The sequence below is a fragment of the Dasypus novemcinctus genome, chromosome 10 (assembly GCF_030445035.2).
Source record: "Dasypus novemcinctus isolate mDasNov1 chromosome 10, mDasNov1.1.hap2, whole genome shotgun sequence".
Lineage (NCBI taxonomy): Eukaryota > Metazoa > Chordata > Mammalia > Cingulata > Dasypodidae > Dasypus > Dasypus novemcinctus.
The window spans coordinates 102,524,558-102,548,350 of NC_080682.1; the positions used below are offsets into that span (position 1 = coordinate 102,524,558).

The 23,793-nt window shown below is 47.7% G+C and overlaps 1 protein-coding gene and 2 pseudogenes across 1 annotated transcript; all 3 read right to left on the reverse strand.

The window, feature by feature from the left end:
• Positions 1–736: 736 nt before the first annotated feature.
• On the reverse strand, positions 737–16,029 carry LOC101418894 (folate receptor alpha-like). The gene is made up of 5 exons (XM_004476749.4): positions 15,920–16,029; positions 9,489–9,664; positions 1,558–1,746; positions 1,285–1,420; positions 737–1,142 (listed from the first exon to the last, which is right to left on the reverse strand). Exons 2-5 carry the CDS (start codon positions 9,654–9,656, stop codon positions 862–864), a joined length of 774 nt encoding a protein of 257 aa, XP_004476806.2. The 5' UTR covers positions 9,657–9,664; positions 15,920–16,029; the 3' UTR covers positions 737–861.
• LOC105744499 (mannosyl-oligosaccharide 1,2-alpha-mannosidase IB pseudogene) lies at positions 5,042–6,983 on the reverse strand (annotated as a pseudogene).
• Positions 15,957–19,588, reverse strand: LOC105744500 (folate receptor gamma-like; annotated as a pseudogene).
• Positions 19,589–23,793: the final 4,205 nt, after the last annotated feature.

Genomic DNA, 23,793 nt, shown 5'->3' on the forward strand with positions numbered 1-23,793 from the left:
ATCAGGGCAATCCTTTCTTCCTGTCGTCCATTTCCTGAATTCTTCTGCCACATGACAAGGCACATGGTGGCCTCTGCTGGTCTCTCCTTCTCTTACAGAATTCATTGCTCTCAGTTTCTTGCTTCCATAGCTTTCTCTCTCTTTCTCTGAATCATGTTCTCTTATAAAGGACTCGAATAAAAGAATTAAGACCCATCCTGAATGAGGGGGGTGATAACTTCACAGAAGTAGACTGGTCAAAAGATCCTTCTTATAATGGGTCCACACCCAGAGGAATGGATTAACTTTAAGGACATGTTTTTCTGGGATACATACAGCTTAAAACCACCACAATAACCATATAGGAATAAATATAAAGTATATAGGAGTGCCCTTTGTGGGTATCAGCTTTAGTGGAGCGAGCTCTTGCCAGCCCCCTTCCAGAACACATTGCCTACTCCCATTCCCATCGCTTCAATTGTGGAGTTGAACACAAGGCAGGGAGTCGATGATGGGAGACTTAGGACCAATTTACATGGTAAAATCCTGGGCCTGACTCTTAGATTAGTGCTATAGTGAAAAATGCAATTAAGAGCTATGAATGTATCATGGGTTAGAAGGGTAGTTAAGTATATGGCTCAAGTTCACAGCAGGTGTCATAGCTTGGAATTGGCCTACTCTAACTGGCTTCAATCAATGAGATTTGGGAAGCAAAATAGTCACATCCCAATTCTCCACCCAAGCAATTCACACGACATATGTGAAGTGTCTGTTTATTTAAACAGGTTGGCAGAGGCCCCACCATGGAGCAAGAATTGAATAGCTAGGAGCTGTGGGGAAGAACAGGGCTGGGATGTCTTGGTATCAGAACATAGAAGGATCTCAGCTGAGCAGCCAGAGCATCATCAAGGACAAGGAGAACAAGAAAGGCACTATCCTATGGGATCGAGCCCCACTCATGGTCTCAGCATAGAACCTGGCCACCTGCTCATTGGGGTTGTCCTGGTCTGGGTCGAACCACATCTGGATGCAGCGACCACTCCCTCGGCTGTAGTTGCTGACCTTGTAGGAGTGACTCCAGATTTCACTGCACAGAGCGGCAGGTGTGGGGAAGTAGAAATGGAAGGGCTGGCAGGTAGCTTTCACTGGGCATTGGTTATATCCTGTAAGGAAGATGAAGACCAGCTATTGGACCAGAACTGTCAATTGCTCCACCAGCCCCCAACCCCAAGTCTTCATATACCCATTCCACACCCTCACACTTCCACTTTCACTCTAACTCCAACCACTCACCCCAGTCCTCACCTGAGGTCCAATTCCAGCCCTTGTGCCAGTTGCTCTTGCAGGTGTAGGAGGAGCGGCAGTCCTCCCACCAGCGCTCACAGTCCTCTTTGCACAGGGGCACGTTCAGAATCCGCTCTTTGCGCCAGCTCTGGTTAACCTGGGGAATGTTGGTGGAGAAGAAGGGCTTAAGCTCAAGATTCTCAACAGTGACGACTGCAAAGAACTATAACTGGGGAAAAGATGGTAGAAAACTCCTCTGCTTTCAGAGGTCAAAGGTGCAGAGGACACCTGTACCTTCTGGATCCAGGGCCCCAAGTTGGGGGAGCACTCATAGAGGCAGGTGTCCTGGATGAAGTGCTGTTTGCAGGTAGGTGCCATCACTCCACAGTGGTCCCAGTTGAATCTGTACAGGTAGGAGATATCTTTATGCGCTTCCTGGCTGGTGTTGTGGGAGCAGCAGGAGTTCTTATTCCAGGGATGACACTAAATGGGGGAAGACAAAGGAACTAACTCTCATGCCTTCCACAGCCAGAATATTCCCATAGGCAGCCTCTCCCATCTTCTCCTTGCTCCCCTTACCCAAGCTCTTTCAGGGAAATCCTTGCTCTTAGTACCCTCTTTGGGGAAGGAGACTCTTGGAGACAGTGGGAGCCCAGGAGGGAGCCTATGCTCAGGATACAGTAATTACAAAATTCATTAATTCAATTCATTCCTTCCTACTTCCACTAAGCCAGATGCTCTTCTAGAAACTAGGTCCTCTTACCCCTGGAATACTCAGACCCAAGCACCTCCATTGACTGACTCATGGGCTATTGCCAATGGCTGAGCAGTCCGGTTAGTTCATGGAGGGGGCATGATGGAGGATTAAAGGCTCCCCAGTGTGGGGTATGGGCCTTTGGAAACAATTGGCAGCTTGGAAAGGCACCATGTATATTACCCTTGTTGATGCACATGTCAAGGGCCCACATCATGATGTACATTCTTGGAATGACCTACCACACTGTCTTTCACAGTAGGTGAGCCTGGAGATCCTCCCTGACATGACAGAGGATGAGCACTGTCTGAAGGATGAGGACAATGAATCTACCTTTGGTAATATTTGTGAAATAGCTGCATTTCCCATGACTGCTTTTGCTGGTGGGTGGATTCCCCATTGAACTGGACATGGAAATTCCAACACCAAGGAATTATCAGCCCAGGAACACAATATAGCTATTTTGTTAAAAGAGGCCCAATCTGCCATTTACTGATGTGAGAGTTGTCAAATACAAGCCGTAGCTCTAAAAGGGCATTTACAAGGTATTCCCAGAGGGCCAGGCTAGGTCACTATGGCAAGAGGTCTTCAACCTCCCACAACCCTAAGGTATGTCTAATATCTTGGTTGTGTTAGACACCTATTCAGGGTAGAGCCTTGCCTTTCCAATTTATCGTGCAGTTGTAGTACATGCATGGGATTCCTGGGTAAAGCAGCTTTGCCATCCCTTCAGGTACCTAGATGACATCTCCTTTCACCAAGGACACCACTTGATTCCACAGATCACTCAACAATGGGCCCAGACTCATGGAGTTAGATGGACCTTCCATGTCACCCACCATCCACAGGCAACCAGCACTTTGGAGAACTTTAGTGGGCAACCTGAAAAAGGAACTCTGATGTCTATACCCTAACAACTTTACTGGATGAACTGTCACCTTACTTGGGCCCTCTGGAAGCTGAACTCAGCAGTTCTCCAGAAGGGAAACATGACCTTATCCTGCTTTCTATTGCAGGGAGGGACAAGGGTGGGGAAGGAACCCAGGCTTTGCTGCATGTCCGCCTTAACATCTAACAGGATGAAAACTGGTCCTGAAAGTGGTCCAAGGACACACCCATGGACCTAACACTTGCATACATGAAGAAAGTGGGTGACACCTACCCCTGGTTGATCCACCAGTTTCCTTGGGAAAGGTCATGGGATACCTTCAAAGAGTCCTGATAACCTCCATCATCAGTATGGAGGGATGTGGGATGGAGGATATGGGTAAGGTACTCAGGTCAATAGAAAAGGGATGAGGTTATAAATAAGAACAAGGGGCAGACAAACTGGGAGGCCTAAGAAAGAAAAAATAAGTTACTGCAAATTGGCTGAGAAGTATGTCTCCCACAGTATGTCTCCATATTTGACCCAGTAGCAACCTGGAAGGAAAACCCCTTTGTCCAGCTGACCTAGGATATCATGGCAACAAGGAACTTGACTGGCTATGGATCTGTCAACTGATGCCTCACTCCCTCTCTTCTATTTGCCAGGCTCAGATTGACACTCAAGAGAAGCTGATATTCCCTGCCTCATGTGTGAATAAATACCAGGAAGTCCTTCATTTATGCACTGCAACAAAGCTAAAGGCATAGCCATTGGCTGTGCACTCTTTTTTTCCACACCCCTGGACAAAGTGTCAGGACGCAAAACTCCCAATGTAATGAAACTGGCAAATGGCTCAGTCATCTTTCCAATGAAGTCACCAATAAACGCATGATACACAATCTGTAAGTCACCTTTGCTAAGCAGAAATCATTAGACTTTGCAGCCAAAGTACTGTCTGATAATCATATTGCCTTAAACTTCCTAGCCCAACAACGAGGCAAATGTGCTATTGCCAATACCTCCAATACCTCCAGCTATATATGATTCATACCTTAGGAGAGGTGGACGGGGTGACTAAAATCCATCAGCAAGTCTGCAGCCTGCAAAGTGTACAGATTCTCTGAGGGACCTCTTCAGCTGTCTCCCAGGGGTGGAGGGGAGTGTGGGTGCAGGCACTACCTCAGACAAGCCTGAGCTCCCTCCCTAGAGTGGTGCTATGCAGAGGTGAAGCCCTCCTAAGGAGCTGCAGCCACTGGTGTTCCCAAAACTTTACTGCCAACATTGTTGAGAGGCAGAGGCCAAAATGCCGACTCATCTCCTCACTTTGTCTCTCAGTATTGCCCGATAATTAAAAGTCCTTGGTATGTCTTTCCTACTAGAAATGTTCTAGAATCATTAAGCCTAGAATCTAGAATTGGGCCAAAGGGGAAGTAGGGGTCATGAGACAGTGACTTCTTCCAGTGTGCAGATTACAAGTGCTCTCCTTCTGGCCACGGCAGTTTTAGGATTGTTTTTTTGTATCTGCTCTTAATATCTGGAAGTACTTTTAAATAGAGCACTTCTAATCAAGGTAATTTATTTTGGATGTTTCCTTCACCAGTTAGTTTTTTGTTTGTTTCTAACTAAGAAATTTTAATGAAAGAGAGTGGGATTTGAAACAGTTGCCAGTCTAGTCATCCAATGGGGAACTTGAAAATTCAGACAGGGATAGGTACTTCTGTTTCTTTTTCAATTCTTCTTGCTGCTGATGCAGTTATACTGTTCTTTTGTGCTTGTCTTAGTTCATTCCATTATTAAAATGGAGATAAAAGGGATATACAATGTGAAAGTATTTTTACTTGAAAGCTGCTCCACTGTGGGAGGAAAGAGATATACAATTGGTTTCAAAGGCCATCTGTAATGCCTGCAAGGTGCTCCATATTTCCTGGCTTGTTCTTAGGAAGTCTAGCCTCTAAACTTCAGAACTCAAAAAACAAAGTTGTAGTAATAGACATCGTTTCTCACACGACCATCTCATTAAGAATTAAAGCACATCAGGTCCCTGTCCTATATGTACTGGAATGTGTTTTGGTCAGGTATAAAATGGAATAATTTCAAAGTTGCTATATTTACAAGTTGAAAAGTCTTGGGGGTTTTCAAAAGCCCCTCTCCAGCCTAATTTCTGTAGTGGTCCATGTAAACAAAACACAGGTGAGAATAGTCCCTCTGAGGTTGCTTTCATCGAACAGCAGGATTTTCTGACAGTGTGTTGTTGGCTAAACATAATACCGGCAGAGTTTGAGCCTCTTTATTGAACACCCAATAGTCTAAGGGTAAAAGGTCATCACTGGAGAACAGCAAATATAAAATATTTTAATGTTTCAGCAAGAAAGAAGCTCTGCTGAACATCATCATGTGTAGGATTAGCAGAATATACATCTTTGACTCCAGAAAATCCACTACTGACTTGGCAATTCTTTTCAATAGCTAGTGCTGCTTCCTACCCCACTGTCTGTATATTGGATCATGAGTGAATCGCCATAGGTATCAATAGGTTTCAGTTACTTCCAGATGGAGAATGTAATACTTCTCAGCTTGCCAGACTGCCACAGCTCCTAATGCACCATCAAACTTGAATGACTCAGTACTTAGCTTTAATGCGTTCTGTCATATGACTCATGACATGTACATGCAATTTCTGTTCCAAGCTCTAAATAGTGATCAGCTTTATCTGTTCTGGAACCATCTGCTCCTAGTGCAAGCATTCCTCCAGCAAAAGAGGCCAAATGCCCCATCTTCTTTTCCGAGGGTCCATTTTTCCATTCTCCGATAAAGATAAGACCTCCACAGGACCTCTTAATATGTTTTTCTATAGCTTCAATAGCATCATCGTACATCTTTCTGGCTTCATGGTCTGTTTTATCTGACATCAACCATGCTTTAAGTACGCATAAAAGCTGTCTCCCAGCCCCCCAACTGATGTATGATGCCCTGTTCTTGGGTTCAAATAATTTGGATAAAAACCATTTGGATGATCCATTTTCTGAAGTAGTGTTCGAATGTGCATGACCTTTTTGTAGTAAACTGGGTCCCCTGTCAAATAACTGACATGCACAAACTCCATGCGCAGGGTACCAAATTCAGCAAGAATACTGCTGCCTGCAGATGCCCAGCCCCGTTTCGCCCTACTCCACTTTTCAGATTTACCATTGCCCAGGGAATCCCAGTAGGTATATTAAAGGCAGGAAGGAGTTTCTCAGCCAATTGCACTGCTTTGATCTTGAGTATCTCCTCTCCTGAAAGGTAGTATGCTGCAAGGAGACCTCCAAAAACTCGAATGTTGACTTCAAACACAGACACTTCTGAACTCACACTGAAATCAAGACTTTTCTTCAATCCATTTTTGCCCATCTTCGAATTCATTATGTAGTCCCATGATATAAAGGGTATCCAAAGCATCTACTATAGTAGCACCCATTTGTGAACTTCCAAATATGTTAGTGGAGTGCCCTTTCCTTGCGATAAGTCTGAATCCCCATCCATATATCCTATAATTACCCCAGGCATGTTTCATCACCTCTTTAATTTTTTCCCTTTTCTCTCTCATATCATTATCCTCTGGGCCTCCACCATTTATTCCTACAAATTTTGGTATAAGGACTGGTGGCAGGAGCTTGTTCTTTTTCATCTTCGTTTCTGGAACTACCTTAATTTTCTCTTTTTGAATTTCTGCTTGGATTTCCTCTCTTGGCTTTTTAAATTTTTTCTTTGCTTCTTCCAGGGCCTTCTCGTGATCAGCTCAAATTTTATTTCCCAGACCTTCCTCTTCCCTGTGTCTATGTTCATCGGGTCCGTGGATCAGGAAGACTCCAGGAATTTTAGACATTTTCCCGGCATCTACATGAGGAATTAACACATCTTCCAAACCCAGATCAAAGCGTTTGTTTGGAAGAGTCTGGAAGGAAGAAGAATGCCCCAAAACAAAGGATGATGAAGGCACTAAGAATAAGGATAAGGATGAACTTCTCAGGAAGTCTCAAGGTAGCCCTGTGATACGGGAAGGAGGGCAGCCCCAGGTTCGAAGGTGGAATCCTACGTCCAGATAGGGGCAGCAGGGCTGGGGTAATCACCGTTCACACTCTTGGATGATATACTTTATATAAAGTTCTCATATCAAATGTACAATACATTGAACGGTCTTCAAAATCTCCGCAAAAACGGGGAAACTCGATTTCTCTCCTCTTAACGGCCTGCTGTGCTTTTTTAAAAAGCACCTCTTTCACGCTCATCCAACTGCATGCAAAACCTGCGTGACCCCTGCACGATCACTAGATTCGGTCCTGGGGTATTTTCTCCGCCATCTGGCTTCCCGTACTTCCCCGGGTTCCTGCAAGGCTCCTCCTCCTTCCCAGGGAAGGATCAGACAGGCACACTGCAGAGGACATGCTAGGTCGGGGGAGATGCCAGGTGGGGACTTCCATTCTGCCCCCCAGCGCAAGGTTCAAATGCGGTCTCCAGCTGCGGGCTGGAGAAGAAGGCGCCCTGGGTCTCTGCCGCTCCTGGGCCAGAACCTTTCCACCTCGCTAGCAGGAAAAACTAAGGGTCTCTTCGGGAGTCTGCCAGCACGGAGGGTCTCCCGCCTCGCAGGAAAGCCGAGGGGTGGGACGGCGAGGAAGGTCTGCTCTCACGCGGGCCCGACGCCCCTCGCAGGCCCGGGCGCGGGGGCCTCCCGACGCCCCTCGCAGGCCCGGGCGCGGGGGCCTCCCGACGCCCCTCGCAGGCCCGGGCGCGGGGGCCTCCCGACGCCCCTCGCAGGCCCGGGCGCGGGGGCCTCCGATGCCGCGCACTCCACGCGCACTCCACGGCCGGTGCGCCCTTCCCCCCCCAACCCCCCCACCCTCATTCCTTGCCGGCCCTGGGCGCCCGGAAGCAGCCGCGCCTCGGGCGAGCGGAGGTGGCGTCTCCTCCCCGCCGGCGCCCGCAGGGCCTCGGGCAGCGCGCGGCTGTGGCGGCGGCGGCGGCCAGGGACAGGCAGGCCGGGGACAGGCAGTGCGTGCGCGACGCGGGGCCCGGGGCTCGTCGCCACCGCCTAGGCTGCGGGAGCGCACGCGACCGCGGGGCCCTCAAGCGTTGGGCGAACGCCGGAAAGGGACCCCTAGCTGGGGAGGGGGCGCGGAGGACGGAGGCGGGACCTTGGGGGGCGGGGCATGGCCCTGGGCTGAGGGGGGCAGGTGCGCGCGCGCCCGGCCCCGCCCCCAGACCGCGCGCTCCCGCCTCCCACCCCCCTGCCCGCGCCCGCGCGAGCGGAGCCTCACCAGTTAGTTTTTAAATTCACTCTTGTAAGTTCAATATTAACGTTCCCTTTAAATTATCTGTTGTTCTTTTAGAGCAGATTTCCACCTGTTGTTTCTTTTTAAGCAGTGTTTTCCATAACTTACAGAGAGACATCTGATGTTACCAAGCTTCCTGCACTGCGTGTGAATATGGGATACTGAACTCTTTCACCGTCATTTTAAATGTTTCACGTGGTTATTTTGTAGCCTAAACTATTAAATTGACCTTGAGTGACTGTTGGGGCATGACTTTTCCCTATTTTCCATCTGTTCGAGTTGCTTGTATCCAGTTAGTCTCCTCACACAGGGAGCCCTGGTTACCACAATTGGCTGTTCCTGCTGCTCACTGGACGCTGTGCTAACTCGGGCTTCTGCATGTAATTTTACACTGGGCTCATCACATTGTGTTGTATTTTATGATCTTAACGTAAAGAGAATCTGTAATGGAGGCAAACGTACCACCAAAAAAGGATGGCTTGGCCTGTATTAAACGGTATAATCCATGCTCGTACAAAAAACAAAAACAAAAAAACACACAAACCTTTACTACCAAAATTGTTGAGTACAACTGGCCAAAAGGCCGACCCATCTCCGCCTTCTGTCCAAGGTGGAAGGTGGGCTTTTAATGTGGAAGAAGATGCCAAAAAGCAGGTTAAACTGGTCAAGAGGCTGAGGTGCGGACTGCTGGGGAAGTCACTGACTCTCCGCAGCCATCTCCAGCCCTCGCTTAACCCGGCCTCCTGTTTAAGAGAGGTTTCGGTCTGCTTAGATTCCACAACCCCAGGGGAGACGTAGAGCCTCAGGAAAAGGTCTGACCACACTTTAAACCAAGAAACAGCAAGGAGAGACCTAGAAGTTCAACAGGGCAGGAATTCTCAATGGCAGGGCCTTCCCCCTGGGGTGGATAAATACTCAGTCCTCACCAGCACACATTTCCCTCTATCCTCCAACGTGCAGTGGGGCGAGCTGAGCTGCCACCTGCCAACCCTGACCCGAGCAGTTGGCCTCCCTGGAGACCAGCCAAGCAGGGATCTCGTCCCCTGCTCTTTGGGCCCTCTGTGCTGTTTAGGTAATAAAGTGGTCACTTGCAGCACATTTCTGCTGTGCCCTGAGCCTGTGCTCCCACAGCACACCGAGGGGCAACTCACTCCACGTTGGGGTCTCCTCAGGCAGCCTCTCAGCTTCCACTCTCCCCCTGCCAGCAATACCCATGTGGGGGATTTCAGCACTTCCAACTCCTGACTTGGTCTCCCTGAGTCAGCTCCTCTCCGCCCCAGACCCCTTGACCCACCTGGCCATGCAGTGTGTTCTCGGGGCTTGGCTTCTCCTTGTGGTGCTTGGCGTCCATGCAGACGTTGAGAAGCCCGGTCCTGTCCCGCGTCGTCCTGGGCTGGGTGCCCCACACTGGGAACGCTGACACCAGAAGGAGCAGCAGCTGTGTTGTCATCAGTGAGGCCATGTCTGTCCCTGAAGGAAGAGCTGGGGTCAGAGGCACCAAGGAAGAAGGGAGGCTGCCAGGTGTGGGAACAGCCCCAGGTGGGTGGAGCCTGCACTGGGCAGCCTGGGGCAGGTCCCGCCCCATCCAGGCCCAGAGAGGGGGAGGAGCACAGCCTGCTCCTTCCTTCTGGTGGGAGGCTCCTTGAGGTTAGGTGAGGGGTCAGGAGAGTTCGCAGGGGGCTCCCTGCCCTCTCCCCTGGGGCTCTTCCCCACAGTGTGGGGGTGGGTAATGCCCCGTCGGTGGAACCTGTGCACCCCCTCCAGGAGAAGAGGCTCAGCCTGCAGTCCAGTGCCCTGGTGTGGAGGGAGAAGTTCTCTTCTTGCTGAGACAGCCCCGTCCTGAGCCTCACTCCCTTCCCCAGATGGTCTTCAGGCGTGAACGATGCAAATAAGGGATGGGTTTTGGGAAAAGACAGAAACACCAAGGAGGTTGCTATAGACTCACATGCCTTATTTGAAATCCTTGGAGCCCAATGTTTTAAGGTTAAACTTTTTAGGATTAATTAAAAGGCAGTATGAAAAAAGGGAATATGATTTACGTGCACCCAACAGTCACGCACATATTCAGTAGTGAGATATTTACACTATGGGATAAATCACCGGGAAAACAATTTAAATACAGCCAAACAGCTATCATCAAATCCCAATTCTTACACCTTCTCACTTCCTCTTGTTAAGCAGCTGCCTGTGCTAACCATTTTAAGAAACAAAATTTGCATTAGCCAATGAAAATTTCCTCCCAGTATATGACTTTTTTCTGTGTATAAAACCCAGTAGCTCTCTTTGCTCAGGGCAACCCCTTTCTACCTTGAGGCAAGTGGAATATCCCTAATTCACGAATTGTTTCAATAAGATTCTCTGAGATCTAATAATATTTTGCTCGCTATTCCTTTTAATGAAAGAATTCTCTAATAGTAGCATCTCCACAAGAGGGTACACAGAGGGACTTAATTAAATATGCACACTTTTTCATTTTTGGCTCAATGAGGTGGTTCCACAGATGGAAACTGGGGCCATATCCTGCAAGATGGGAGGACAGTTCTCCAGAAAACACCACCTCTTGGCAACATAACAGGGCAACTGCACTAAACAGGTCATATCAGAGAAAGTAGGCCATGAAGAAGGCAAATGCAACTCTACACAACAGACTTAAATGTTGTTGTTGTTGTTTATTTTTTGTCTTTTTTTTTAAAGATACATAGATCACACAAAATGTTACATTAAAAATATGAGGGCGGCGGACTTGGCCCAGTGCTTAGGGCGTCCGTCTACCACATGGGAGGTCCACGGTTCAAACCCTGGGCCTCCTTGACCCGTGTGGAGCTGGCCCATGTGCAGTGCTGATGCGCGCAAGGAGTGCCTTGCCATGCAGGGGTGTCCCCCGCGTCGGGGAGCCCCACGCGAAAGGAAGCGCTGCGTAAGGAGAGCCGCCCAGGGCCAAAAAAAGAAAGTGCAGCCTGCCTAAGAATGGCACTGTCCACACGGAGAAATGACACAAGATGACGCAGCAAAAAGAAACAGATTCCCATGCCGCTGACAACAACAGGAGCGGACAAAGAAGACGCAGCAAATAGACACAGAGAACAGACAACCGGGGTGGGGGGGGGGGGGAAAGGGAGAGAAATAAATAAATAAATCTTTTTAAAAAAATGAGTTTCCCATATACCCCACCCCCACTCCCCGAACATATTATTTGGTATCACAACATACATAAATGCAGAATATTAGAGTTAGTGGGAAAGGAAGGCCTGTTTAATACTCTTTCATATTACAGTAAAAATTGACCTCATTCAGAAATAACATTAACTCATAACCTTTGAAGAAAAAAGAAGAAAGGAAAACGTTTTCATTACAATGCTTTATTTAGTCTCTTCTCTGGTGCCATCCTGCCCAGCTCCAGTAGACATGTGTGTCCTTAGCAATCCAGGTTTGTTCTCTAAAGAGCAGTCTCCATTAAAGGAAATTTATGGTCTTTGGTGAACAGTACAAGCACAAGGCACTTTCCCAGACAGGAGTAAAGGGAGATAGAGTTCTTCACCATTTGCATATCAGAGGGAGATGGAAATCTAGTACCTCTACCTGTATATCAGAGGGAGAAAGAAACCTTCACTATTTACATATCAGAGGGAAGTAAAGAAACCCTTTAAATCCTTACAGATCAAAAGAAACATCTGCTCCTGCCGCATTCCAAGAGACAATAAACTCTCTAGTTATTACCAGGAAAATTTTCACCTCCAGAGCTTCCTATTGGCCCCTGCCCCTACTCGGACCCTCCACCCCCTCCCACTGACTATCATTTCCCTGCCTAGTAATGTCCTGTATAAATTCAAATCCCCTTCTTGCAGGCGCAGGCTGAAGTCTCTCTTTGGACCCCCACCATGCTGGTGGGGTGACGGAAGTCCGTTCTTCAGACCCCTTCATTGGGAGAGCTTCTCAGTAAATTCTTTTTCTGCCTATGGTCACTTAATCTCCGTGTCCCACTGAACGCCATTTTTCTCCAACAATCAGTGTGGGACATTCATTGCATTTGATGTATACATTTTGGAGCATTGCTACACCGCATGGATTATAGTTCACATTGTAGTTTACACTCTCCCCCAGTCCATTCAGTGGGTTATGGCAGGATATATAATGTCCTGCATCTGTCCCTGCAGTATCATTCAGGACAATGACATGTCCCCAAAATGCTCTCCTCTCACACCTCTTCTTCCCTCTCCTTGCCCTCAGGAGCTCCCGTGGCCACTGTCTCCACATCAATGATACAACTTCTTTCATTACTAGAGTCACAATAGTTCTATAGCAGAATACCAGTAAGTCCACTCTAATCCACATTTTATTCCTCCTTCCTGTGGACCCTGGGATGGCGATGTCTACTCCACCTCTAAATTCAGAGTCCACAAATGCAAGCAGGAGAGTCCCATCCATCAGCCATGTGGGATCTAAGCCTTAAATGTTTTAACTACTATTTCAATCAAGCTTGAAAGTGTGAAATGTGGGACTGAACACACTTTTTTGAAACACCCCAAAACTAATAAATCCAAAGGTGTACTTAGGCTAAGACAAGCCAGTTGTAGAGGAAAAACGTTTTGCTCAAATTTTAACACCTGTGTTAAAAATCCTGGTCAGCTTGAAACATTACAAAGCGACAGTGGTCAAAACAGCATGGTATTGGCATAGAGATAAACACACTGATCAGTGGAACAGAACTGAAAACCCAGCTTCACGTATACAGTCAACTGGCTTTTCACAAACCTACCAAGTCAATGTTAATGGGACAAAACAGTCTTTTCAACAAATGGTGCTGGCACAATTGGATATCTATAATCAAAAGAATGAGAGGACCCCAATCTCACTCCCTATACAAGAATCAATTCAAAATGGATCAAAGACCTAAATATAAAACCCAGGACCATAAAACTCTTAGAAGAAAACGTACAGAAACATCTTTAAGACCTTGAAGGTCTTGAAGTGGTGGTTTCTTGGACCTTATGCCCAAAGAAAGGGCAACAAAAGAAAAAATAGATAAATGGGACCTCCTCAAAATTAAACACTTTCACACCTCCCAGGACTTTGTCAAAAGGTTAAAAAGGCAGCCAACACAATGGGAGAAAATATTTGGAAATCACATGTCAGATAGGGTTTAATATCTAATATCTAGGATATATAGAGAGATGTTACAACTTGATAATAAAAAGACAAACAACCCAATTAAAAAATAGGCAAAAGACATGAATGGACATTGTCCAAAGAAGAAATACAAATGACAGAAAAACACATGAGGAAAGCGGACTTGGCCCAATGGATAGGGCGTCCACCTACCACATGGGAGATCTGCGGTTCAAACCGGGCCTCCTTGACCTGTGTGGAGCTGGCCCACACGCAGTGCTGATGCGCTCAAGGAGTGCCCTGCCGTGCAGGGGTGTCCCCTGTGTAGGGGAGCCCCATGCATAAGGAGTGCGCCCTGTAAGGAGAGCCACCCAGCACGAAAGAAAGTGCAGCCTGCCCAGGAATGGCACCGCACAGAAGGAGAGCTGACACAAGATGATGCAACAAAAAGAAACACAGATTTCCGATGCCACTGATAAGGATATAAGCGGTCACAGAAGAACACACAGTGAATGGACACAGAGAGCAGACAACTGGGGGAGGGGGGCAGAGAAAGGGAGAGAAATAAATTAAAAAAAATAAAGTTAATAAAATAAAAAAACATGAAGAAATGCTCAACATCACTAATGATTAGGAAAATGCAAATCAAAACTATAATAAGATATTATTTCACACCTATCAGAATGGCCACTATTAAAAAGACAGAATGACAAGTGTTGGGGAGTATATAGAGAGACAGGAACACTTATTCACTATTGGTGGGAATGTAGAATGGTACAGCCACTGTGGAGGATTGTTTGTCAGTTCCTAAAGAAATTGAATCTAGACTTCCCGTGTGACCTGGCAATACCACTATTGGATATATACCCAGAAGAACTGAGAGCAGTGACATGAAGAGACATCTGCACACTGATGTTCATAGGAATATTATCCACGATTGTCAGAAGTTGGAAACAACCCAGGTGTCCATCAACAGATGAATGGATAAACAAATTGTGGTCTATTCACATGATAGAACATATGCAACTGTAAGAAGAAATGAAGTCCTAAAGCATAGGAAAACATGAATAAACCTGGAGGACATTATGTTGAGTGAAGCAAGCCAGACACAAAAGGACAAATATTACATGATTGCATTACTATGAACCAAATATATTGTGTAACATATTGTATAATTCAAAAATTTTTTATATGTATCCAGTACATTTAAATGAGAAATGTATGTTTTTATTCAACTATGGTTTCTTTTTAGTTTTGAATTGTTTATATTTTCAATTTTTAAATGTACAAAAATAAAAAAATCCTGGTCAGAAATAAAAAGCCTTTAGTTCCAGCACGTCCCAGCCTCACGATCTAGTCTATAGGGACGCCCGGCAGGGACTCCGTGGCCTGGGGCCTGGCACCAGGCACAGCAGGCAGCCGACCCACAGCCCCTGGGCCCCTCCCACGGAGCAGACCTTCCCGAGGCTGTGAGGCCACCTAAATCCTCTGACTTGTGGGAGAGGGCCTGTCTCTCACACACTGGTCACCTGGTGACCTCCTCAAATGCTTGGAATTCGTTTCCCACACCTCCTCTCAGTCTCCCTGCCACTAATCCGTTCTCCACACAGGAGTCCTGAAAGCTCGTGCACTTTCCCTGCTCAAAAGCTTGCCCTGCCTCCAGTGCCCCCGTCGTCCTCCAGGCCCTAGGTGGCTGCAGGGCCTGAGTTAACTACCGTGGGCTCAAATGAGCCTGGAATGGAATTCCCACCCAGCTTTCCTCTATGCCCCTGGCCCACCCTTCCAAAAGACTTTACTCTGGTACCTTACCTACTCCCATTTTAAGTCCTTCTCTTACAGGCTAACTCCTTCACTTCAGGACTCGATTATCCCTCCACGGGTCCATTCACTCACTCTCTAAGGAGAGCTAAGGCAACCAAGGCCCTCAGGGTGGGCCTGTCAGGGATTCCAGCCCTCTGGCTTCCTTCTGCTAGACCTTGGTGGGGATGGGGGAAATGCTCAAATACCTTGCCTCTTAGTTTCCGCATCTGAAGAATAAATGTAGAGAAAGACCAACCATCTGTGGAATCAGTGGGGCAGTGATTGAAAGACGTGCCCAAAGTCACATACAGAGCAGAGACCACCTAAGCCTGACTCTGGGCCAAGTCCAGAGCTCCTGCAGCTTCCCCCTCACCCTGCTGTGCCGAGGCTCTCCGGGGGCAGCTGACAAGCATGCTCGGGCAGGGTCTGAGGAGGCCCTTCCCCTGGCTCTAGTCTGGCTGTGACTGGTTGCTGGGGCCAGAGCTCTCTCCCTTTTCCTGTGACCTAGATCACTCCGCAAGGCCCGCCCACCTTCCTAAACTCACCTTCAGAACTTGGTGCAGCTGTGACGAGCCCCTCCCCACCTCAGGGTTCTGTGCAAGGAGAGCTGAGAACTCAGTGCAGACTGAAAAGCAAGAGCCCTGCCACGGGCACTAACCTGTGGTTTGACCTTGGGCAGGCCCTGCTTCCGGTCTGGGCCTCAGTTTGCCCTTCTGGATACTCTGGGGTTTAGGCACAGAGGAGCCTCCCAGCTCAGCCAGGGCTTTAGCACATGCCCCAGGTGTGACTCCTCTGATGCAGGGGCAGGCAGCGGCTTACCTGGGAGAGGAGGAGGCTGTGTGTGTGGCTCAGACTTCTACTCTGCATTCTCCTCCAGTATTCCAGGGGCGACCGCGGTTTCGTGGCCTAGGAGACGGCAGTGGAACAAGCAGGCTGGAGCTTGGGATCAGGCAAAGGCCACTCAGCAGTCAATTATTGAACATGAGCACCAGCCAGGTCTCTGTGGGGGGTGGGTTACTAGTGCAGGACTAAGCCAGTCCCCGAGCCCCACTTACTGCATTTTCTGCCAAAGGTTCAGCTCTGATAAATCTTGCAGCCTGGGCTGGTGGGATCCTTTGAGATAATGCAGTCCACTTTCAGCTGCTCTCTCTGGTTTATCAGATGAGAATGAGGCCCAGAGAAACAGAGCAGACTTCCAATTCCCAGCCAGATGCAGAGCACAAGGAGTTCCCAAGTCCACAAGCTGAAGAGCCACCAACGCTTCCAGTCCCTCCAGCCCCAGGTGTCCCCACCTCTGGCAGCAAAGTCACCAACTTTCCCAATCCTTTGTCCATAGTCCTGGTTGTCCGAAGGCCTCACCCCTGGCCTGCCAGGCCCCCTCTCACTACCCAGGTCAGGGGATCCTTTCTGCTGCCTCTGGGCAGAGTCTGGGCTAATTCATTCTTCCACCCAGGCTCTCCCCGTGCCAAGAGCAGAAGCCCTTAGACGAGGGTGAAGCTGCTGGTGGGAAAGGGGGAAGGAGCAGCTTTTGGGGGGATGAAATGGAGCTCCGTTTTGTTGAGGAGCCTGTGTGAGCCCTGGGGGTGGGGGGGGAGATGGTTGCAGGGATTCAAGTTTAGGGGAAGAGTCCATTGGGCGCCAGTGTGGGAGCTGTCAGCAGATGTGTGGACGGCAGGGGAAGCGCGGGCAGGGAGGGGGTCCAATGCCCTGGGGAACGCGACAGGCCTGGGCCCATGGGACCCTTGATGGTGAGGTGGGGTGGGCGTGGGGAGACCAGGAGCTAGAAGAGACAGTTGGGTCACTGGGGGGACGTCAGCCTGGCAGCAAAACTAATGGGCCTGCAAAGAGACCCCACCTTGTGCCCAGCTTCCCTTCTCTGCACTGAGACTTACTTGAATCCTGGGACAACCTGGGCCAAATCCCCTGGTGATCCCAGCTGGGGGCCTTCCCATCTCCCTCCTCTTTATAATCCCAACTCAGCTGGCTGCTTGGAGGGAGATAGGCTAAGTGGCCAAGAATGTGTGAAGGGCAGGAACTTCCCCAGCTGGGACCCGCCCCTGCTCCTCCCCTCCCCACCCCCAGCCCCTGGGGGCTGGTCATTAACTGGACATTATGGCCCCTCCACTGTGGGTGAGCCAGGACCGCAGACCTAGAAGGCTTCAGAAGGATTGACCAGTGAATGGGAGCTCAACATTTGACCCTCAGGTGGGGCTAGTCCAAGCCCTTCTTTAGGTCTTTCAATTGGAATGAAAAATCACTGGGGCATGCCCCTTCCCACCTACTCATCCCCAAATTATTTACAAGACACAAGACCCGCATGCATCTGTCCATCAGAATACATTTTCAGGAGAATCCCAGGGTCCCTTGTTGGATCAGGAAGCAATGACCAGGGCATGGGCTGAATCTGCTGCGAGGCCCCCTCACCTGAGAGACCTGAGCTGAGCTGAGCCTCGGTCCCCCAGGTTGGGTGCAGGGCAAGGCCGAAGGCTGGGCTGTGCCGTCCAGATGTCCAGGTGCCAGCAGTGGGAGCCAGCTCAGCCCAGGAGCGGGGGCGGCATCGGGGCCAGGCTGGGCGGGAGAGGTCGGGTCCCGGGGAGCACAGCCCCAGCTCCACTGCCGCCACATTTATGTTTGCCGCGTAGAACCTGGCCACCTCCTCATCTGGGCTGTCCTGGGCAGGTCGAACCACATCTGGATGCAGCAGCTGCTTCCTTGGCTGTAGTTGCTGACCTTGTAGGAGTTGTTGTAGAATTTGAGAGAGGTTCAATTATTTGCGTATAGAAAGGCCAGGACTCAGGAATGATTTTGAGAAGGAAAAATGGTTTATTGACGTCCGGCCCGACTCTGGAGCTTTCCGTTTCAAACCCCAGCAGGGAACAAGATTTTCAAGTTCCTTTTATACAGGGCGGGGAGTCAAATGGTGCTTTTATCAAAGAAAACTACTTTCTTTGTTAGTTAAGTCTTTGCCTGAGTACCAGGTAGGTTTTGAATGAACATATTGCCCATACCTCAGGTGAGCTTGAATTAGCATCTTGCCCACATTCCGTCTGGATGCAACCTTGAATACACATTCAGTGTTCCATCCTTTCTGAACATTCTAAGCCCCTATCACTTAATTGGATTTCTAGAGACTAGGCACACTTGGATATAGTATTAGATGATTCTGAATTTATGCACAGGCTATATTATATTTCCCATTCGAAGCCAAGTCCAAGTTCCTTAAGTTTCGGCATCACCACCATCAGAGTTTCCCTGGACTGACTGGTATGTATATAGAGTTTGCATTGCTAAATTGCCTCCTGGGACTGGAGTCATTGCCACGGTCACCAAGAGCAGGACTGCAGCCTCTTACCATTCCACACCCACAAGTCAGGACAGACAGTTTAGGTTAAGGTTATCTCTGAAGAGACAAAGAGCTTCCCACCCATAGCCCACATCAGAGTGACTCCAGAGACCTGGCACAGGGCGGCAGGCGTGGGGAAGCAGGACTCAAAAGTGCAGCAGGCAGCCCTGGCTGGACACTGGTTAATTCCTGCACGGGGAGAAAATGGTGGACACAGAGAGACCTGAGGGCCTTAGGAGCAGAACTCATTTCCAGCTTCCCTCAGAAATCCTCATCCAATCCCAAATCGTTAAACCCCTTTGCCAAACCCCACCTCCATCGCCCCCTCGCCAGCGCTCACCTGAGGTCCAGTTCCAGCCCTTGTGCCAGTCGCTCTTGCAGGTGTAGGAGGAGCGGCAGTCCTCCCACCAGCGCTCACAGTCCTCCTTGCACAGGGCACGTTCAGGATCCGCTCTTTGCGCCAGCTCTGGTCCACCTGGACGGGAGGAGCAGAGGAAGGGCTCCTCTCAGCCAGGGCTGTTGGCAGCCACAGCCTGGAAGGGGACTGAGCTGGAGGCGCCTGCCGGGGTGGGGTGAGGGAGATCCCAGTACCTGCTGGATCCAGGGCCCCAGGCTGGGGGAGCACTCATACAGGCAGTTGTCCTGAATGAAGTGGCGCTTGCAGGCAGGCTCCATCTTGCCGCAGTGTTCCCAGTTAAAGCGGTACAGGAGGGAGGTGTCCTTGTGCAGCTCCTGGCTGGTGTGGGCAGAGCAGCAGGTGTTCTTCCTCCAAGATGTGCACTTGGGGGAGGCGAGCGCAGGAACCACTCTTTTCCCACCACAATTTCCAGGCCATGCCTTTGGTGCCTGCAGGGGGCGCTGTGGTTAGGATGACCAAGACCTGAGGGCAGAGCCCTGCCCAGGGTGTCCCTCTCCTCACTTCCTGCCTCGAGCTCCCCAGCTCCAGTGTTGAGGGGCACAGACCCTGTGCCTTCAGTGTCGGGGTCCTGAGGCTCCCTGAGGCTGAGGTGGAAGAGGCTGGCAAAGTGGGCCCCCCAGCCCCAGGCTTGGAGAGCTCAGGAGGGAGACTGGGCTTAGTTGGTGGGGAGTCGTCCCCAGCTGGACGGGATGCCTTCTTCTGCCCTCACCTTCCCTCTGGACTTCATGAGAAGAAGTGAATTAGTTCAGGTCCATCCCTGCTGTCCTGGCGAGGGCCAGGGACACACAGGTCCTCCTCCTGTGCCCTGTGATTAGACCCTGTGCCTGCACCTCCCTCACCTGGGCTGGCTGGCCCGTTTAGAAGTCCTCTTATCCCGTAGGGAGGTAGTGATCTAGCTTGCTGAACTCTCCAGGTTGTTCTGAGGATCAAGTGAATGTAATACACAGGATGCCGTGTGGTCACAAGAGTGGTCGTTTTTAAATAGCTTTGCTTCCTCAGACTTTTTCCTTCCCTGTTCTCTGAAATTCCGTCCCCCTTCCCACCCCGTCCTGTCTCTCTGGGCTAAGGCATCGGCTGCCCAACCCATTCTCCAAAAAACAAATGCAGAGACCCTGGCCTGGGGGACAGCCTTGAACTTCCCCCGTGGAGCAGCCAACCAGAGGAGCCGTGGGAGTCCTGGAGACACCCGGGAAAAGCGATGGCCCCTTCCCCGCAGCTCATTTCCGTCCTTCAGCCCATTCCTGCCAGGACACATCTGTTCCTTTGGGCTCTCTCAAGAGAGTACCTAGGAGTACTTTCTCCCTCCCTCACCACCACATGTAGTTGGTCACCAAGCCCAGGAAAGGGTCCCTCCGAAAGTCTTCCTGGTAGTTACTTCCCACGGCCCTCTGTTTGGGCTCAGGTCTTCCCAACTCCAATTCCTTCCTCTTCAGGTCACCTGCCCCAGAGGAGGCAGAGTGATCTTCTAAAGAAAAATATGCCCCTCCCCTATGCACAAACCTGCGTGTCTCCCCACTCCCCTTGTCCCCCTTCCCCACTTTAGGCAACTTGGTTTGTTGTTTAAACAAATCAATTTGATTGATATTTATTAATAAAGTAAACAATTCATCCGAAGTGTACAATCAATGGTATTTGGTATAACCACATAGTTGTTCATTCATCACTTTAATCATGATTAGAGCATTTTTTTCATTATTTCAATAATAGGAGTAATAATAAACATAATAAAACTGACCAAAAAACAAAACAAAAGAAGAAAATTCTTCACTTCTCAATCTATGCTTCCCCTGCTGTATATAGCTGCAATTTCTAGCTATTATTGCATAATAATGTATTTATTTATTTAGGAAGTAGTTTATTGATATATATTCATATACCATATGATCTATCCAAAGTATATAATAAATGGCTTTTAGTATAATTACAATGCTGTGCATTCATCACCACAAAAAATTTTAGGACCATATTATTATTCCAAAAATAAAAACTCCACCCCTCTTAGAGTCCTTACCCAGCCCTACAAAACCACTAACCTAATTTCATCTTTATAAATTGATGTATATTTACATTTTATATAAATGGAATCATGCAATATGTAGTACTTTATGTCTGGTTTCTTTTGCTTAGCATAATGGCTTTTTTGGTCTGATATTAACATTTTGTAGTATTAACATATTTGTTCAGCTTCAAAGAAAAACGGTTTTATACATACAATTTTACTCATTCATATTTCACATGTGATTTTACAATGCTGTATAGTTCCATGTTATATTTTTTAGCTTTCCTTTTAGTAATGTACATGACCTTAGACTTTCCCTTGAAACCATTTTCATATCCACCTAATAATACTGTTAGTTACAAACATTATGTTGTGCTTTCACCTTTTCTATTCATTTCCAAAGATTAACACACATCCTTTTTACCAATTCTGCACTAGTTAACCCTCAGCTTTTCATTCCCTACCTCATTACATTTTCTGGTGACCTATATTTAAGTTATTAACTCCATGATATTGCACAGTATATTTAGTTCATAGTAACACAATCAGACATATTCGTCCTTTTGTGTCTGGCTTGTTTCACTCAACGTAATGTCCTCCAGGTTCATCCATGTATCATGTGAATACGGCACAGTTTTCCCATTCATCAGCTGATGGACACCTGGGTTGTTTCCAACTTTTAGTAATCATAAATAATGCTGCTATGAACATTGGTGCACAGATGTCTGTACGTTTCACTGTTCCCAGTTCTTCCGGGTATATACCCAGTAATGGTATTGCTGGGTCATGTGGCAAAGCTATATTCAACTTCCTTAGGAAATGCTGAACAATCCTCAACAGTGGCTGTACCATTCTATGTTCCCACCAACAGTGAATAAGTGTTCCTGTCTCTCCACATCCTCTCTAACACTTGTAGTTCTCTTTTTAATAGTTGCCATTCTGATAGGTGTGAGATGATATCTCATTGTAGTTTTGCTTCGCATTTCCCTAATTGGTAGTGATGCCGAACATTTTTCATGTGTTTTTTTTTTTTTTGTCACTGAGATTTCTTCTTTGGATAAATGTTTACTCAAGTCTTTTGCCAGTTTTTTAATTGGGTCATTTGTCTTTTTATTGCTGAGTTTTGCATCTTTTTATATATCATAGATATATCATTATTATACATGTGATATCCAAGTATTTTGTCCTATTACGTTGACTGCCTTTTCACCCTTTTGATAAAGTCCTGTAAGGTACGAAAGTGTTTAAGTTTGAGGAGGTCCCACTTACCTATTTTTTTCTTTTGTTCATGTGCTTTGGGTGTAAGGTCCAAGAAACCAACACCTACCACAACGTTTTCAAGATGTTTCCCTTCATTTTCTTCTAGTCGTTTTTTGGTCCTGGCTTTTGTAATTAAGTCCTCTTTGATACATTTTTAGTTGATCCTTGTATAATGAATGAGATGGGTGTCCTCTTTCGTTCTTTTGGTTAGGGGTATCCAGCTTTCCCAGCACTGTTTGTTGAAGAGACTGTTTTGTCCCGTTAACATGAACTTGGTAGGTTTGTCAAAAACGAATTGGCCATAGAGGTGAGAGTTTTTTTCTGGTTTCTCAATTCTCTTCCACTGATTGATATGTCTATTTTTATGTCAATATCATGATTTTTAAAAAATGATATTTTTTATTTAATTTTTTCTTTTTTTAAGTTTTCTTTTCTTTTCTAAGATTTATTTATTTCTCTTTCCTCACCCCCCGCCCCCCCACCGTTGTCTGCTCTCTGTGTCCATTCACTGTGTGTTCTTCTTTATCCACTTGCATTCTTGTCAGATGGCACCAGGAATCTGTGTGTCTTTTTTGTTGCATCATCTAGCTGCATCAGCTCTCCATGTGTAAAGCACTACTCCTGGGCAGGCTGTGCTTTTTTCATGCGGGGTGGCTTTTCTTGTGGGACGCACTCCTTTCACGGTGCACCTCTTGCGCACGGGGCACCCCTACACTGGGTCAGCCCTGCATGGCACAGTACTCATTGCACATGGCAGCACTGTGCATGGGCCAGCTCACGACATGGGCCAGGAGGCCCTGGGCATTGAACCCGGGAGACCTCCTATATGGTAGGTGGATGTTCTATCAGTTGAGTCACATCCACTTCCCAAATATCATGATGTTTTGACCACTGTAGTTTTGGAGCCTGTTTCAAGTTCAGGCAATGAAATTCCTCCCGTGTTGCTCTTCTCTTTTAGAATGCTTTTGGCTATTTGGGTATACTTCTCCTTCCAAATGTATTTGGTAATTGCCTTTTCTGTTTCTATAAAGTAGGCTGTTGGAATTTTGATTGGTATTGCATTGAACCTTTAAATCAGTTTGGTTAAGATTGACATCTTCCCTATATTTAGTCTTCCAATCCATGAACATGGAGTATCTTTCCATTTGTTTAGGTCTTCGTTGATTTCTTTTAGCATGTTTTATAGTTTTCTGCATATAGGTCCTGTACTTCTTTGGTTAAATTGATTCCTAGGTATTTCAGCCTTTTGTTGCTATTGTAAGTAGAAGATCCCCCCTGATTTCCTCCTCAGCTTGTTCAATACTAGTGTACAGATACATTTCTGATTTTTGCATGTTGACCTTGTATCCTGTTCACTTTGCTGAACTCATTTATTAGCTCAAGTAGCTTTGTCCAAGACATTTCAGAATTTTCTCTTTTTTTATTATCTTTTTTTTTTGAGAACTTCTTTTTTTATTCCCCCCTTGCAGCTTTTTTTGCTTGCTGTCTGCTCTCTGCGTCCATTGGCTATGCTTTCTTCTGTGTGTCTGTGTTCATTTATTTTTTGTTCCACCTCCCCCCCTTGTGGCTTGCTTGCTGTCTGCTCTCTCTGTCTATTTGCTGCACATTCTTCTGTGTTTTTGCTTGTCTCCCTTTTTGTTGCATCACCTTGCTGAGTCAGCTCTCCATAGCAC